This window comes from Sciurus carolinensis, chromosome 7 (genome assembly GCF_902686445.1).
Source record: "Sciurus carolinensis chromosome 7, mSciCar1.2, whole genome shotgun sequence".
NCBI classification, from domain to species: Eukaryota; Metazoa; Chordata; class Mammalia; order Rodentia; family Sciuridae; genus Sciurus; species Sciurus carolinensis.
This window is the reverse complement of record NC_062219.1, coordinates 121646855-121662336: the sequence shown is the minus strand read 5'-3', so window position 1 is coordinate 121662336 and position 15482 is coordinate 121646855. Positions and strand designations below refer to the sequence as shown.

Genomic DNA, 15482 nt, shown 5'->3' with positions numbered 1-15482 from the left:
TCATAGGCCCGCCCACTTCTAAAAGTTACCCGCCCAAACTATTTTGAAAGTGGTCAATGAAATCAGAACTGATGTTCAGACTAGCAGCCCTGGTGTCCCCATTGTCGCCATCACACACCCCCATCCCTTTTCCCCTGGCCTCCTCCCGATCCACATGCTCAAATTTTCTCATCCCAACCGGCTGGCGGGACCTTTTCGTCACCTGTCTCCGGGCAGATCTGCCCAGCACAGGTTAGGACAGCGCGCGAAGCCTCACAGGCGCCCCCTGGCGGGAGTAGTGAGGGGGCGGGGCTGCAAGCTACTCGCAGCGCGCTGTCGCTGATTGGAAACCAGTGCCCCAGTCAGCAAGGAGCGCGACGTTTGGCTGGGATGCTGCGGGTTGGAGCACCTACCGGGGACTTATCCCGGACCGGAGAAGTCCACACTGGGGTAATGAGTCGGGGTCTGAGGGTTGGCAGAGGAATGGAGGAGGTGGAGAGACTGGGGGACCCTGAAAGTACCGGGCAGTGAATACGGAGACTAACAAGTCTAGGGAGATAGCGTGGAGAAGCGAGTGCTTGCACTCCGCAATGAACATAAGGTGTCCCTATTCTTAAGGGAGATGTTCAGGGGTCTGTGAAGGGACGGTGCACACGACCTTGATGGAAAAGGGAGTGCTTTGGCTCTTAACTGGAAGCGTCAAGGGGAAGCTGCCCTGAAGCGCTTTCGCTTTCACTCTGGTGTGGACAGTGGGGGTGAGTTAAATCAAGAGAGGGGCTTGGAGACTGCAAAGAGATAAGGAAATGGTGCCCTGAATGAAGTAGGACAGCACTTGGAAGAAAGAAACGCGAACATTTATGGAGAAGGACCAATTCATAACAGAACTTTGATAAACTTGTCCCTGGGTAACTCGCAGCCCAAGCACTATCACATATAAGGGGTCCTTATATGTGAGTCAGTGCTGCTCTTTCCCTGCCAGACCCAGGAAGGCTCCTGCATGGCCAAGGTGCTGCTGTGCTCCCTTTCTGCCCTCCTTCATGCCTGCTGGGGGACTTTGCCTATACTGGGTGCCTGGAGCATATGAAAGCCCCAAGGCTGGCTGGTTTCTGCTCTCTCACTACAGTCCAACACTTTTGGCCTCAGGTGGTTTTGTTATAAAGAAATGGCCTCTGGGATGTAGTATCCCTGTCCTCTGGCCCTTTATTCATGGTAAGTCAGTTTGTCAGAAAGTGCACTCAAGGTAGGCTCCCTAAAGGCCAGAGTAAGGTGTGGAGTGTGGAGAAAGATCGCAGTGAAACCATTATAAATTGGAATATCTTCTCTCACTGCCAGATGAGCAGTGGAAAGCACAAAGTAGAAGTCCAACCAAGGGATAGGAGTTAGACCTGGGTTTTAGTCCCAGGTCTGCTATTAATTCTGCGTGACCTTGGCTAAGTCATTTCTTCTCTATGACTCAGTTTCCTCAACTGAACAGACAATCTTTAAGACTCCTTCCAACTCAACAGGAGCAGGAAAAGTGTTTCTTTATCCTCCTTCAGTCTTCCTTTATCCTTTTCTTGACTTGGAAAGTCAGCTCAAACTTTCCAGTCAAGAGATCTGAACAGAGATCAGAACTCTCCTGGTACAGACTCTTCCCCTGGCTACAAAGACCTTGATTACATCTTGACCAGAAATTCCTTGTGTAAACTTTTGTTTTAATCCTTCTATGTGTTCTTTCTTCTTCCCTCGTACTTTGACTCCTGACCATGCCAACCACTGACCTCCTTGATGTTTTCCATTGTCTGGTAAATGTAAAGAGCTCATTTCTGATTAAGTAAGAGTGAAGGTAGAGGATTTGGGGCCAAAAAAAGAGCAGACCTTGTTTACCAACTTCACAGTAACTTGCACTATCATGTCTATACCACATCTGCACCTACAACAGGCCCAAGGTAGGGGAAGCTATTCACTTGAGAGCTTCTGCACCAGCACATGGAAGTGACTCCCTCCAACCTTCCCCTCAGTAGGATCACTTCTCCCTTTAGGAACCTCCCCACCTCTCTTTAGAGTGGTAAGAATTCCACTTACGGAAGTTGGGGCTTAGAGATACAATCCTTTTTGTGCTGTCTCACAGTCAGGCTGTGACATTTTCCTGCAGCTGAATGAAACAGTAGAGAAAGAAGAAAGATGCAAGGAAAGATCCTGTGCTGGGAGTCCACTCTGGCCTGAAATACTGTGTGACCTTGAGCCAGTCACCTCCCCTCTCTGGGAATGTTTCCTCTTCTGTAGCATGAGGGATCAGAGGGATCAGGCCTCTTCCTGCCCTGACATTTTATACTGTGTCTCTGCAGACAACCATCATGGCAGTGGAGTTTGATGGGGGTGTCGTGGTGGGTTCTGATTCCCGGGTGTCTGCAGGGTGAGTACAACTAAGGTGTACACCTTTGGAAGGAAGCTAATGGCCTCAGATACACACTTTTCTTACCCATTTGTGAAAAAAATCTGATAGATTGGAGCTTTCGGGAAATGAAGCTGACCTTTCCAAAAAACCCTGATAATATAACTTTGGGTGGATGCATGGGTGATGAATCCGTGAAGGAGGATCTAGAGTGCTTAAATAGCCTGTCCTTGTCATGTACAGGGGTAGGTATAAAGGACAAGGGTCTGAAGGTGGTATGAGTGGTAGGTTTTTGAGGAGTTCTTCTTCCATCTGTGTTTAAGGATAAAAAAGATGGCTTCACACAGCAAGTATCTCACTTCTCATTTTCATATTTTCATTTAATTGTATCTCTTCTCCCCTCTGAGTCAGTTTTTTACAGACAAAATGAGTATATAGGATTAGATCGCTATTACTTACATTATGTTCTACAGAACAGAACTCCTCCAAGATGATTAATAGCAAAGAAAAATTCATGAGGCACATTTTTCTTAACTCCATACTTTTGTTTTGTTATAAAATCTAAGCCTGAAAAGAGGTCTAATTTTGATTAATAGAGTGATGACTTTATCTGAGGTTTTTTTATTTTTGTTGGCTGTTTAATCCAAGCATTAAATTTCAGGCTATTCTCTTGTCAAATAACCCTGAGAAACAATGGATGATTAGCCTCAAAAATTCCTGCAACTCTAACGTTGATGACCATTGACTGTTCCCCAACAGAGAGGCGGTGGTCAATCGAGTGTTTGACAAGCTGTCCCCTCTACACGAACGCATCTACTGTGCCCTCTCTGGTTCAGCTGCTGATGCCCAAGCCGTGGCAGACATGGCCGCCTACCAGCTGGAGCTCCATGGGTATGGAGCCCAGGGGTCCTGACTCCAGAAGCAAACTCCTGAAGTAGCTTGTTCCAGGAACATTGTTTCAGCTTCTGTTTTTGTTAGCCTTGAACAGTTTCCACATCTGTAAAGTGGAAGAAGTAGTGCCTACCCTGCCTTCCCTGATGGCTGTTTTGAGAATCAAATGATAAATGTGAAAGCAGTTTGAAAACTGTAAATCACTATCCTAACAAAAATCAGGAAGAAGATGATGACGTGGGGCCCACCATAATATCAGGCAGTCACCACATAAGAAACCAAAGTCCCTGAGACTGAGGTGAAGCTTATCTGCTTTTCCCCATAAGGGCAGGGCCCTTGCAGCCAAAAGAGATGTGTACCATTTCAAGGTGGGTGGGTGGAGCAGAGTGAAAGAGGGTGAACAATTGAGTCTCTTACCAATTGGTGGTGTGGCACTCTAGTTCCCCTGTACATGAGGGAGAGAAGCTGGAGTTTGAACTATTGCAGCTGTAGGTTCAAGTGTCACTTGGCAGGGATGACAGTAATGGCGTAGGAGGGTGGGACTTAAGAAAATTTTATTGACCCTTACTCCTACCATTCCTTCAGGTTGGAACTGGAAGAACCTCCACTTGTTCTGGCTGCTGCAAACGTGATAAGGAATATCACCTACAAATATCGGGAAGACTTGTCGGCTCATCTCATGGTAGCTGGCTGGGACCAACGTGAAGGGGGTCAGGTGAGACCCCCCCCAAGGCACTCCCTTCCATAGGGGTTCCCACTTCCCTACACAGTAGATGGAGGTCATAAGTCATTCCAGCAATGAGTTCCAAACCCTGCCTCTAAAAGCACACGACAGCCTCAACGGTTGGGGATATGAAAAACAGGGGTTTCCCTGCAGGGTGCAGAGACAACCTGCTTGACTGAAGGGGAAGGAGCAGCTCTATGATTCTGTAGTCTAACCTGAGGGTAACTCCCACCCCCCAGGTATATGGAACCCTTGGAGGAATGCTGACTCGACAGCCCTTTGCCATCGGCGGCTCTGGCAGCACCTACATCTACGGTTACGTGGATGCAGCATATAAACCAGGCATGTCCCCTGAGGAGTGCAGGCGCTTCACCACAGAAGGTAACTAACCAAGTGGGAGGTAACCTGGGGGTGGGAGGCTACACATGGGAAGGAAGTAGGTTAGGAGGAACAGGAACCTGGATGACCACTTAATTTAATATCCAAACTGGGACACTTTGAAAGTGAAATTGACAAATGTTAGACTGGATGGGGTTTGAGGACAATAGGGATAAATCAGAACTGTTTGGAAAAAAACAAGCTAGGATATGTGGTCATCATAAGAATCAGTGATGTGCTGGGCTGGCTCAGGTCAACACATGACAGCTGACCACTAAATATCCAAGGGTTTGGAACTGCTTGTTAATCTGCTGATAGTCTGAAACTGATCAGTGGGCACATTTACACCATGGGTGCGAGTGGCTACTATATATGAAGGCTTCTTTTTGTTTGCTTTTCTGAAGCTGGTCTTCCCAGTTCACCACTAAATATGCCTCTCTGGAAGGTGGATTTTGAGGTGAAAGTGGAAGTTGGCATATGGTGGACAGGAGGGGAAGGAAAAGATTTTTGAAGCTAAGCCATTCTCTCCTCCTCTCTCTAACTTGAAATCCTCTGCAGCTATCACTCTGGCCATGAACCGGGATGGCTCCAGTGGAGGTGTCATCTACCTGGTCACAGTCACAGCTGCTGGTGTGGACCATCGAGTAATCTTGGGGAATGAACTGCCAAAATTCTATGATGAGTGAATCTTCATCTGACTTTCCTTCCTTGTTTGTAATAAACTCTACAGGACCAGAAGCTGGTGTGGTCAATGGGAACAGGTGCCAGAGAGGCAAATATTAAGGGAGGGGGCCTCTTCCCTCCAAGATGTCAGCATATCCTTTTTATTCTTGCTCAGATCTGAAAGATCTTTCCCAGAGAAGAGAGACAGGAGAACACTCGAAATAGGAGGAATCCTATAATGATAGGTCATCATATACTGAGTGATTTTTAAATATTATAGATAATTTTTTAAAATCTCATAGGACTGCTGGGTTAGCTCAGTGGCTGAGCACATGCTTTGCATGTACAAAGCCCTGGGTTCAATTCCTAATACACACACACAAACACACTTAAAAAAAAACTCATTCCAAGGCTTAAGAGATGAGGGTGCAAAAATCAACCCATCAAGTTTCTCCGTTGACACTTGGGAATTTGTTACAGATGTTTGAGTAACTGTTAAACACAGCTGAGTTCTGGTGCTATCTTTGTCATGCACTTCCTGAGTGACAGGGCAACTTATTCCGCTTCAGAGAGCCCTGCTTTTCTCCTCTGTACAAGAAAGTGTTGAGTGATTTCTTAGGTAATTTGTAGCTCCAGCATCCAACACCGTTTTGCTAATAAGTGATCCCTTAAAAGGCACATTCAACAGAAATACAAGTAGGATCTCAGGCTAAACCTGCAAATTCAAAGTACTCTGAGACAAACACAAACACTTGGGAGTGTGGGGAAAACCCAAAATCACAAAAGCCTCCACTTGTTTCTAGCCTTGCTATTTAATGTATTTTGAATCTTAAAAATAATAGTTTAAGAGCCTATCTCTCTTGGTGATTATAACTAGAAACTCTGGACAGGATACAAAAAGCAAGTCCTTGAGGAGTCTGAAAGTAAAACAAGAGCAGGTGGGTTGTGAAGAGTCAGAACTCAAAGGCCACGTCCCAAGGCTTTTCCTCCCCAGCTTTGCCCTGAAGTCCTTCCCAGGGTATAGAGGTGCTCTGTAGCATAGCACAAATGCTAAGTTTCCAAAACAAACACAATGACTACAGGAACTGAGGAAAAGGGGCCCCTGTGGGCAGGAGAGTGTAGGGGAATCTCCAGAATAACAGCAGTGCAGATGGGGATTCCCTGATTCCAGGTCTGCACCCTCAAGAGTGCTCATTACCCTTCAGCTACACATGCCTGGGACACATCCACATGATGTACCCTAAGCAGCACAACAAGATTTTGAGAACTGATCCAAGATTGAAACCTGTTAAAATTAGAAAGTTTAATTTTTTATTAGCCAAATAACTGCCTTTATACCCCTACCATTCGATCCCAAAAGAGTTTATAACAGTTTACAGAGACAGACTTTTTTTTTTGTACCTAGGATTGAACCAAGGGGTACTTAACTGGTTAATGAGCCATATCCCCGACCTTTTCTGTGATTTTTTTTTTCAGAGACAGGGTTTTGCTGACTTGTTGAGGGCCTCACTGAGTTGCTGAGGCTGGTTTTGAACTCTCAATCTTCCTGCCTCAGCCTCCTGAGTCCCTGGAATTACAGGCATGCACCACCACACCCAGCCAGACATGATTTTTTCAAAAGAACAAATCAGGGTAAAGGGAAAACAAGGTTAAGAAAATAAATGAAGCTAAAGGCTAAAACTAGATAGATATGTGTGTATACATTAATACATATTAAAGTGGTATGGAGCTGGCTTATATTGGCTTCCAAAAACAGATTGTAAAATATACAAGAATTTTGCAAGACAGTTGTTAATCATTGGTAATTTGATATTGACCATGATGGAAGTGTTTATACTATAGAAATCAGCAATACTACAAGTCAGAGCTTCTTGTTCTGTTCCCCAGAAAGCCAGTTTAACAAGATACATAAGTACCAGCCAGCTACTAATGGGTAAAATATGGTTGGCTCTGAGCCACAGGGTAGGGAAAGAAAAGAAGGAAATAAAACCAGTACAAGATTTTGCATGATTTATTTTTTAAAAGTCACCCAAAAATCCCAAGTATATAACTTCTTAAGTCACACAGGATATTTACTGAAATAGAATATTCATTATGCTATAAAGAAAACTCCAGTAAATTTCAGTCTCAGTATTTTAGAAACTATCTATGTTCTGAAATAAAATTAGAACTTGGTTAACAAAAGGATACCTAAAATTCTCTTATCTAACAGAATATTGATAAATAACATTGATTTAAAAGTCAGTCATGAAGGAAATGAACTCATTTGGAGTCAGATAGTAAAAATGTTACCTATTCCATGTTTTGGAATACAGATACCATAGTAATTTGAAAGAATTTTATGACTTTCAATATATTTAATAGAACAAGAACAGTTAAAAATGGCCTAAAAATTCTCTTCAAAAATCTAGGGGGAAAATAGCAGTTGAACAAACCTAAAGAAGTAAGAAAAAAATTATAAAGCAAAAATAGAAAGTAATGAAATAGAGAACAAAAACTAGGTAGTGAAGAGTCACAAAACAAAGTTACAGCCAGGTGTGGTGGTGCACACCTATAATCCCAGAGGCTCAGGAGGCTGAGGTAGGAGAATCACAGCCAGTTGCAGCAACTTACCAAGACCATAAGCATCCTAGGGAGACTCTGACTCAAAATAAAAAATAAAAAGGTCTGGGGATGTGACTCAGTGGTTAAGCACCCCTGGGTTCTGTCCCAGGTACAAAAAAAAAACAAAAAAAACAAAAAAAAGATACTTCTTAAATATGTTTCTAAAATAGTCAAAGTTAAAACAAGACTGAATAAAGGGGAGAAAATGAATAAAAATAAAGAATAGAAAAGTGGGAATAGATGTAAGTACAACAGATATAAAAAGGGTATTTTGAATAAGTATATGCTAATAAATTTGAAAACTTTGGTGAGAGAGATAAATTCCCAGAAAAACATTTACTCTACAGGAATCAACACAAGAATAAGTACAAAACTCAACTACACTAATAAATATTGAAGAAACAGAAAAAGTTGTTGATGGCCTCTGATAAATAATGTTTTCAAAAAATGCCCAGATGATCTTACAAGTGAGTAACGTGGTGCCAGTCGTGGTAGAGCACGCCTGTAATCCCTGCAGCTCAGGAGGCTGAAGCAAAGGATTCCAAGTTCAAAGCCAGCCTCAGCAACTTAACAAGAACCTGTCTCAATACAAAAAACAAAAAGGGCTGGGTATGTGGCTTAGTAGTTAAGCACTCCTGGGTCCAATCCCTGGTTTAAAAAAATAAAAAAGGGTTGGGGAGATAGCTCAGTTGGTAGAGTGCTTGCCTTGCAAGCACGAGGCCCTGGGTTCAATCCCCAGTACCGGAAAAAAAAAGAAAAAAAAAGTAACATCAAACATTAAGGAACATACAACTCCAGCCTCGCTGCTCACAGCTTATGTGTTTTTTCTTTCCTTTCTTCTCCTTTTCCTCCTCCTCCTCCTTTTCTTCTTCTCCTTCTCTCTCTCTCCTTTCACTTGACTTGAAATCTTAAAATAACAAAGTTATTGTCTCACAGTTCTGGAGGCTAAAATTTGGAAATCAAAGTGTCAGTAGGGTTGGTTCCTTCTGAGGGCTGTGAGGGAGAATCTGTTCCAGGCCATGTTCTTGGCTTTTGGTGTTTTGTGGGAAATCCTTGATGTTCTTAGATTCTAGAAGCATCACTCCAGTCTCTGCCTTCATCATCTCTGGCTTTCTCCCTGTGCATGTCTGTCTCTGTGTCCAAAGTATTGTTTTTTATATCAGTCATTTGGATTTGGACCCACCATGTGACCCTATCTTAACTCCATCATCTACAAAAACCCTATTTCTAAATAAGGTCACAATAGGTTCTGAGGGTTAGAAATTCCACATCTTATATGAAAATATTTTCAACATCTCTAGTAATAAGAGAAATGCAAATCAAAACTACCCTAAGATTCCATCTCACCCCAATTAGAATGGCGATTATCAAGAACACAAGCAACAATAGGTGTTGGAGAGGATGTGGGGAAAAGGGTACACTCATACATTGCTGGTGGGGTTGCAAATTAGTGCAGCCACTCTGGAAAGCAGTGTGGAGATTCCTTAGAAAACTTGGAATGGACCCACCATTTGACCCAGCTATCCCACTCCTCAGCCTATACCCAAAGGACTTAAAATCAGCATACTACAGAGATACAGCCACATCAATATTCATAGCTGCTCAATTCACAATAGCCAGACTGTGGAACCAACCTAGATGTCCTTCAATTGATGAATGGATAAAGAAACTGTGGTATATATATATATATACAATGGAATATTACTCAGCTATAAAGAATAATAAAATTATGGCATTTGCAGGCAAATGGATGAAATTGGAGAATATCATGCTAAGTGAGATAAGCCAATCTCAAAAAACCAAAGGATGAATCATCTCGCTGATAAGTGGATGATGACACATAATGGGAGGGGGGCGAGAATGGAGGAAAGAGGGACTGTATAGAGGGAAAAGAGGGGTGGGAGGGGTGGGGGGAAGGGAAAAATAACAGAATGAATCAAACACCATTATCCTATGTAAATGTATGATTACACAAATGGTATGCCTTTATTTCATGTACAAACAGAAACAACATGTATCCCATTTGTTTACAATAAAAATAAAGAAATTCCACATCTTTCAGGTGGGACACAATTTAACCCATAACATGGACCTCACCCTCAAGCCATTGAACCCAGCTGTTGTTCAGATGTCCAATATCCTGCCTTCTACATTCTCTGCAATCAGTTACTGTCTTTTTTTGTTTTGTTTTTAATACCCCAAATATTCAACCCAGAGATGGGCACCATTTACTCATTCAGATACCTTTGCTCATTTCTTGTGCTGACCACTTGGATGCAATGTTATTGCAAAAGATAGCAGGAGGTGGTGCCATGAAACAGCCCCCATCAGGTAGACACTCAGGGGTATCCCAGGGCTTAGTCAGGTGTGGTGACTGCTGGCAAGGAATTGCCAGTACCCAGGAGGCCGGAGGCCAGGCAGGCAACCTCTGGACTGTGTGGTCACTATGCAAGTGTCAGGAACACGACTTCCATCCTCAGAATAGGGTCACGTAGAGTCTCCAAAACTTCAGCAAAGGTCACGGGGACCAAATCTCATCAATAGATGCCAAATAGGTCTGTGGGATCCTGTCATGAATGTTCTGTTTGCAATAAGGTGGACCCCAAGAATATCCTCCAGGTCCAAGACTTGGTGGATAAGCTGTAGTCTAAAATGTACAGGAAGCAGGCAGAGGCGCCGTGAGTGCAGAGGTCCCTGGGAGCACCCACACACGCTTGTTGCTGGCAGTGTATCTCAATCTTCTTTCTTCTCACATGCTATGTTATGCAGTGAATGTTAACAGTCACGTTATGGACTGAAAGTCTGTGCCCTCCCAGAATTATAGCACTTTTCTCACAAAATAGAAAAAAGTAGATTAAAAGGTGCCCAGCTAATTTTATCAGGCTAGTATAGTTTTGATTCCAAATCAAGGTATGGAATATTCGGGGAAAGAAAATAATAGGCTCACTTCACCTTGGATACAGATGGAAAAAAATAAATAAATGTGAACTGAATTTGATAGTATTAAACTTAATAATAATACATCAAGATTGGGAAATCTTTGGACTGCAAGTATAGTTCAACATAATAAAATATATTGCTATAATTCACAATATATATAAATTAAAAAATTGAAGTCATTTGCTTTTTTCAATTGATTAGTAAAGGGCACTTGATAAAGTATATCTATTTATGATTTTTGGAAAACAATTATGGAACTAAGAATCAAAACTTTTTTTTTTTTTGGTGGGGTAGAGATTGAACCCAGAAGTGCTTAACCACTGAGTCACATCCCCAGCCCTTTATTATAATTTATTTTGAGACAGGGTCTTGCTAAGTTGATAAGGGCCTCACTGAGATGCTGAGGCTGGCTTTTAATTTGTGATCCTCCTGCCTCAGTCTTCAGAATCACTGGGATTACAGGCAGGCTCCACTGCACCCAGCTGAAAATGTTTTTATTTTGATAAAAGTCTTTTTTTTTTTTTTTTTGTAACAAGGGGAACACCAAACATACTCTATTAGCACAAAAAAGAAGCCATAACAAGGCATAGCAAGCAGAAATATACATTAGAAGTCAAAGGGTTAGTGTTGCATAAAATATAGTTTTTCTTTTTGGTAGCCTTGGGCAATAGCTGCAGGGACGTAAAATGACCTTCTGTAGCAACTGGTAAGGAAACTAAGGGGCACTCCCCAGCAGCACAGAGCACATTAACAAAAAGACACAAAAATGCATTTGGCTACTGTAGTACAAAATGTCTAGGACAGAATTGAAAATTCAATTCTATACTAAGAAGCAACCACTAGAACTTGATAATACTTCCCAAAGCACTCACTCAAATTGTATTACATACTATTCTAAGTGACAAAAAGATGCTAAGTTATTTACAGATACAATGGTTTTACAGTACCTTTAAATCTACAATTTAGTTTTCAGATTTTCCCATTAAGAATTAACTACACTAAAATTCTATTAAATTATACTTAAGCAATTCAGCTATGAAAGTTTACAACAAAGATAAATATTGCCATCTAAATTATTAATTATAATTTAGGAATAATCTCAATACCAGCAACCACTGTAGTTACTGTTATCTGACATGTTTGGACATCTTCTAAGTCTCATTTTCTTTGTGGTTAAACTGATCCTGAGGACAGGAAAAGATCCAACTTTAAAGGAACAATGTCTAGACTAAACATGTCAACTTAAAAAAAAAATACCACACACAGGACTATAATTGTCACAACTATTCCAAATGCCTGCTTTGAGTTCAAGTACTCATTTAAAAAATGAATAACTAAGGTCTTTAGATAAAACTCTAATACTAACTTTATAAGTCTGAAATTTTTAAAACTATTTAGAAAACCTGATTTAATTAACAGTACCTTTTGCAGAAGAGAAAAGGTGACTGACTATAAACTACATCAACACTTAAGTGAACTGCACTATGTCCTTGTGGCCAGAAAATTGTTTTTTAGTTTAGTTTAGTTTAGTTTTGTTTTGTTTTACTAAAAGGAAGGCAGACTTTATTTATCTGTTTGTTTGTTTATTTGTTTGTTTATTTATTTATTTATTTGGACTTCCAAGGCTAGACTTATAATAACTACAAACATCACTACTTTTGGAAGGTTATAAAAAATTCTTAGAAAAAAATCATTTCAAACATTAGTTAACTGCTGACATACTCATCTATTATTAATTTGTTCTTTAATAAGAAATAGAATTCTTCATAGCAAATGCCCCAGAGTTGCCTCAATTAGTTACCATGGCCATTAAAAAACAGGCAAATGTTTTAGTAGCCCTTACTGAACGCCAGCAGCTCTATCCCGTTGTTTCAATAGGCACCACATTTGTCTGAGTAACAGTAGACTGCATCTGTCGGAGACTAATTACTAAGCTTACACACTGCATGAAAAACCAAGCACTAACACTGTGCCTCCTGTCTGATGCAAATGAAGGCAGACTGAGTTAATGCCCTTTGGGGACAGAAGAGTTTACTTTGCCTTAACTGGCCCTCATTCTAACCAGTGAATCCTAACTTTTTGTTTATAATGATAAGCTTTTTTAAAAATCCTGTAACATCAAGGTGGGACCATCAGTTCCTTCAAATGTGGTGCACTTGCAGATCACCGCACGGCAGGTACACTGCAGGCTGAAAGGAAAAGTCGTGTTCAGCGATATTTTAAGCAATGGTTCAGAAAACATGCACAAACGGGGATCTTTATAACGTTCCAGAAGTCCTCTTACAGTGGAGGAGTGAAACACACGTGGATCATGGGCATCGAAACAGAAGTTATGTTTCCACTGTTCGATTGGGGCATGCAGGGAACTGCTGTAGTGGTGGAGGCTCACAGAGAAGAGGCAGTCCTCTTGCAGAGTCCCTGAGCAAAAATGTGCCTTCGGGTTTCCCTTCGAGTCAGACTTCTGCGTCATAACGGTCCATCACTCCCCAGTAACAAGGATTCCTGGTAATCTGAAGCAAAGCAGGCACGAGGCAGTGTGTGTAATCAATCTGCACGTGGACTTTCCAAGCTCCCTGTCTGCTAACACGGACATGGCTGTCTCCATATACCTGCTGCTGCTTCTGCCTCCGTCACTGCAAACTCAGGGTGGTTGTGTCCTCTTCAGAGTCACAATTAGCTTGTGGAATTGCAGAACAGTCCCCACTTATTTCTGTCATTCCAGGAGCTAACTTTGGTCCCAGTTTATACAATGGGTTAACAGAATGGGTTAACAGGTGCAGTAGCTTCAAATGAATGTATTTGTGCATTGGGAGGGAGGGTCCACCCCTTCTTCAATACTAAGCCATCTTCTCTCTCTAAGCCTATCTTCTTCATCTTCTGTAGAAACCAAAGATGGGTCAAATCTATCAAAAAATGTTGAATGTGGACTCACAGGAGCTGAATGCTGTTTACTCAAATGAGGTTTTTGAGCTAGATCATTTCTCAGGGACATTTCTCAAGCATTAATTCAGAAAGATGAATTTTCTCTTATTAGAAAAGAGGGGCTTTGACTGCTTGCTGTAAGTGCTCATGAGAAGACAAAGGCCACAGTATTCTGCAGCCTGTCTCAGAAAGTGACTCCTCAAGGTTAAGCTGAGAACACTGTCCACCTCCTGTGCAGAGCTCACCCCATAGCCCGGCTCTCGCCTTTGAAGCCTACTGTGAGTTCTACCGAAATTTTTATCAGTGCCCAGTGTTTTGGACAGGAATGTGTTTTCCTCCCTCCCCGCGGGGCATGCTGAGAGTAGGAATCTCTTTGTGCAAGTGTTGTTCCTGGGTTGACACCAGGATTGTTGTCCTTCTCAATGCTTACTTCAACAATCTGAGGAATTTCAGTGGCACAATTTTGGTTTCTCCTTGAGGAATTCTTGGATGGGCTTAATTAACCCACTTGTAAGGCAATGTTTTCTCTCAAAGGACTGCTTGTAGCTGAGGAGCTGTGTCTCCCAGACATGTTTTTCTCTTTGACAAACATCTGTTGGAATTCATGTCTACACTTTGACAACAGCTTCCTCCCTCATGACTGAAGAGATTCTGACACCTACCTGTATTTGAAGTTATTCCACATTTTCCCCACTTTACCCATTGATTATAAGACCAGTCGGGGCACATGGGGTGGTCTCATCCAGGGCACCTGCGGCCAAGCAGGATGGGCCCAGCTGGCGCTATCACTGAGAGGGCGAGTCCACTTGCCCGCCTGTGCTTCCAGTCCACTCAGATTGCCCAGCCAATGCAGCCTCACTTCTTCCAGATGGAGCCTGATGCCCCAGCTCTACCAGATGCCCCTGCCTGGCCCTCACCCACTTCACCCTTTCCCCTCCCCCATCCCCCCAACCCCAATCAGAATGGAAAATACCTCCGGGGAGGGGGGCCTTGATAAAAGTCTTATTCTAAAAAATCCATTATGACTAGCAGTATACATAGGTGACCAAGACAAGAAAGTTTATTAGAATTACTAGTTTACAATAGTTTAATATAATTATTACTCTAATATGTCTTATAATAAAATAAGATAAATGAGAGGACTGGATCTATTGTTCTTCATAGATCATATGACCATCTACTGTGTTAGTCAGTTTTCCATCACTGAGATAAATACCTGAGATAAATAAAATTAAAGGAAGGAAAGGTTTATTTTGGTTTATGGTTTCAGAAGTTTCAGTCCATGGTCACATGGTCCCACCTCTTTGGGCCTATGGTGGTACAATCCTCATGGCCAGAGCACAGGGCAGAGGAGATTTGTCCACCTCATGGTGGCCAGGAAGTAGAGAGATAGAGGAAGAGACCAGCGTCCCAATATTCCCTTCAAACTGCATATTTCCAATGACCTAACTTCCTTCCACTAGGTCCCATCTCCTAAAGGTTCCTTCATATCCCAGTAGAACTATGGGCTGCGACACACCAGGCCATTCCAGTTCCAAACTACAGCATCTACTTAGAAAAAAACATAAGCAGCAAATTATAAAAATAACAAAAGAATTTATCAAAATTTTCAGCTATAAAAATTAATAGTATTTCCATACACCAGAATAACCAATAAGAAATGCAATAAAATCAGAAACCATTTACTATAAACAAAAAACTTATAAAAGTATGTAATGACTAATTTAATCAGAAATTTATAGAAAAATTTAAAACCCTAAAAAGTTATTTAATATGATTTTAAATAACATACAGTCATTTTGTGTTCTTGGTTAGTATCATAATCTTATAAAGGTATTAACTGCCCCCCATTAGTCTTGCATTTAATTTCATTTGAAATTCCACTTGACCTTTTTGAAGAAACTTATAAATTTACTTTAAAATATATATGACAGAATTAAAATAATAAAATAAAATATATATGATAGAATAAAATCATCCAATAGCTAAACAAACTTTTAGAAAAGA

The 15482-nt window shown here is 41.6% G+C and overlaps 1 protein-coding gene and 1 pseudogene across 1 annotated transcript; one reads left to right on the top strand and one right to left on the bottom strand.

Moving 5' to 3' along the window:
- The first annotated feature begins 273 nt into the window (after nucleotides 1-273).
- On the top strand, nucleotides 274-5078 carry Psmb9 (proteasome 20S subunit beta 9). The gene is made up of 6 exons (XM_047558871.1): nucleotides 274-429; nucleotides 2307-2374; nucleotides 3113-3244; nucleotides 3830-3959; nucleotides 4208-4349; nucleotides 4905-5078. Exons 1-6 carry the CDS (start codon nucleotides 370-372, stop codon nucleotides 5030-5032), a joined length of 660 nt encoding a protein of 219 aa, XP_047414827.1. The 5' UTR covers nucleotides 274-369; the 3' UTR covers nucleotides 5033-5078.
- A 7285-nt stretch (nucleotides 5079-12363) lies between these two features.
- Nucleotides 12364-14390, bottom strand: LOC124989156 (suppressor of cytokine signaling 5-like; annotated as a pseudogene).
- Between the last annotated feature and the right edge of the window lie 1092 nt (nucleotides 14391-15482).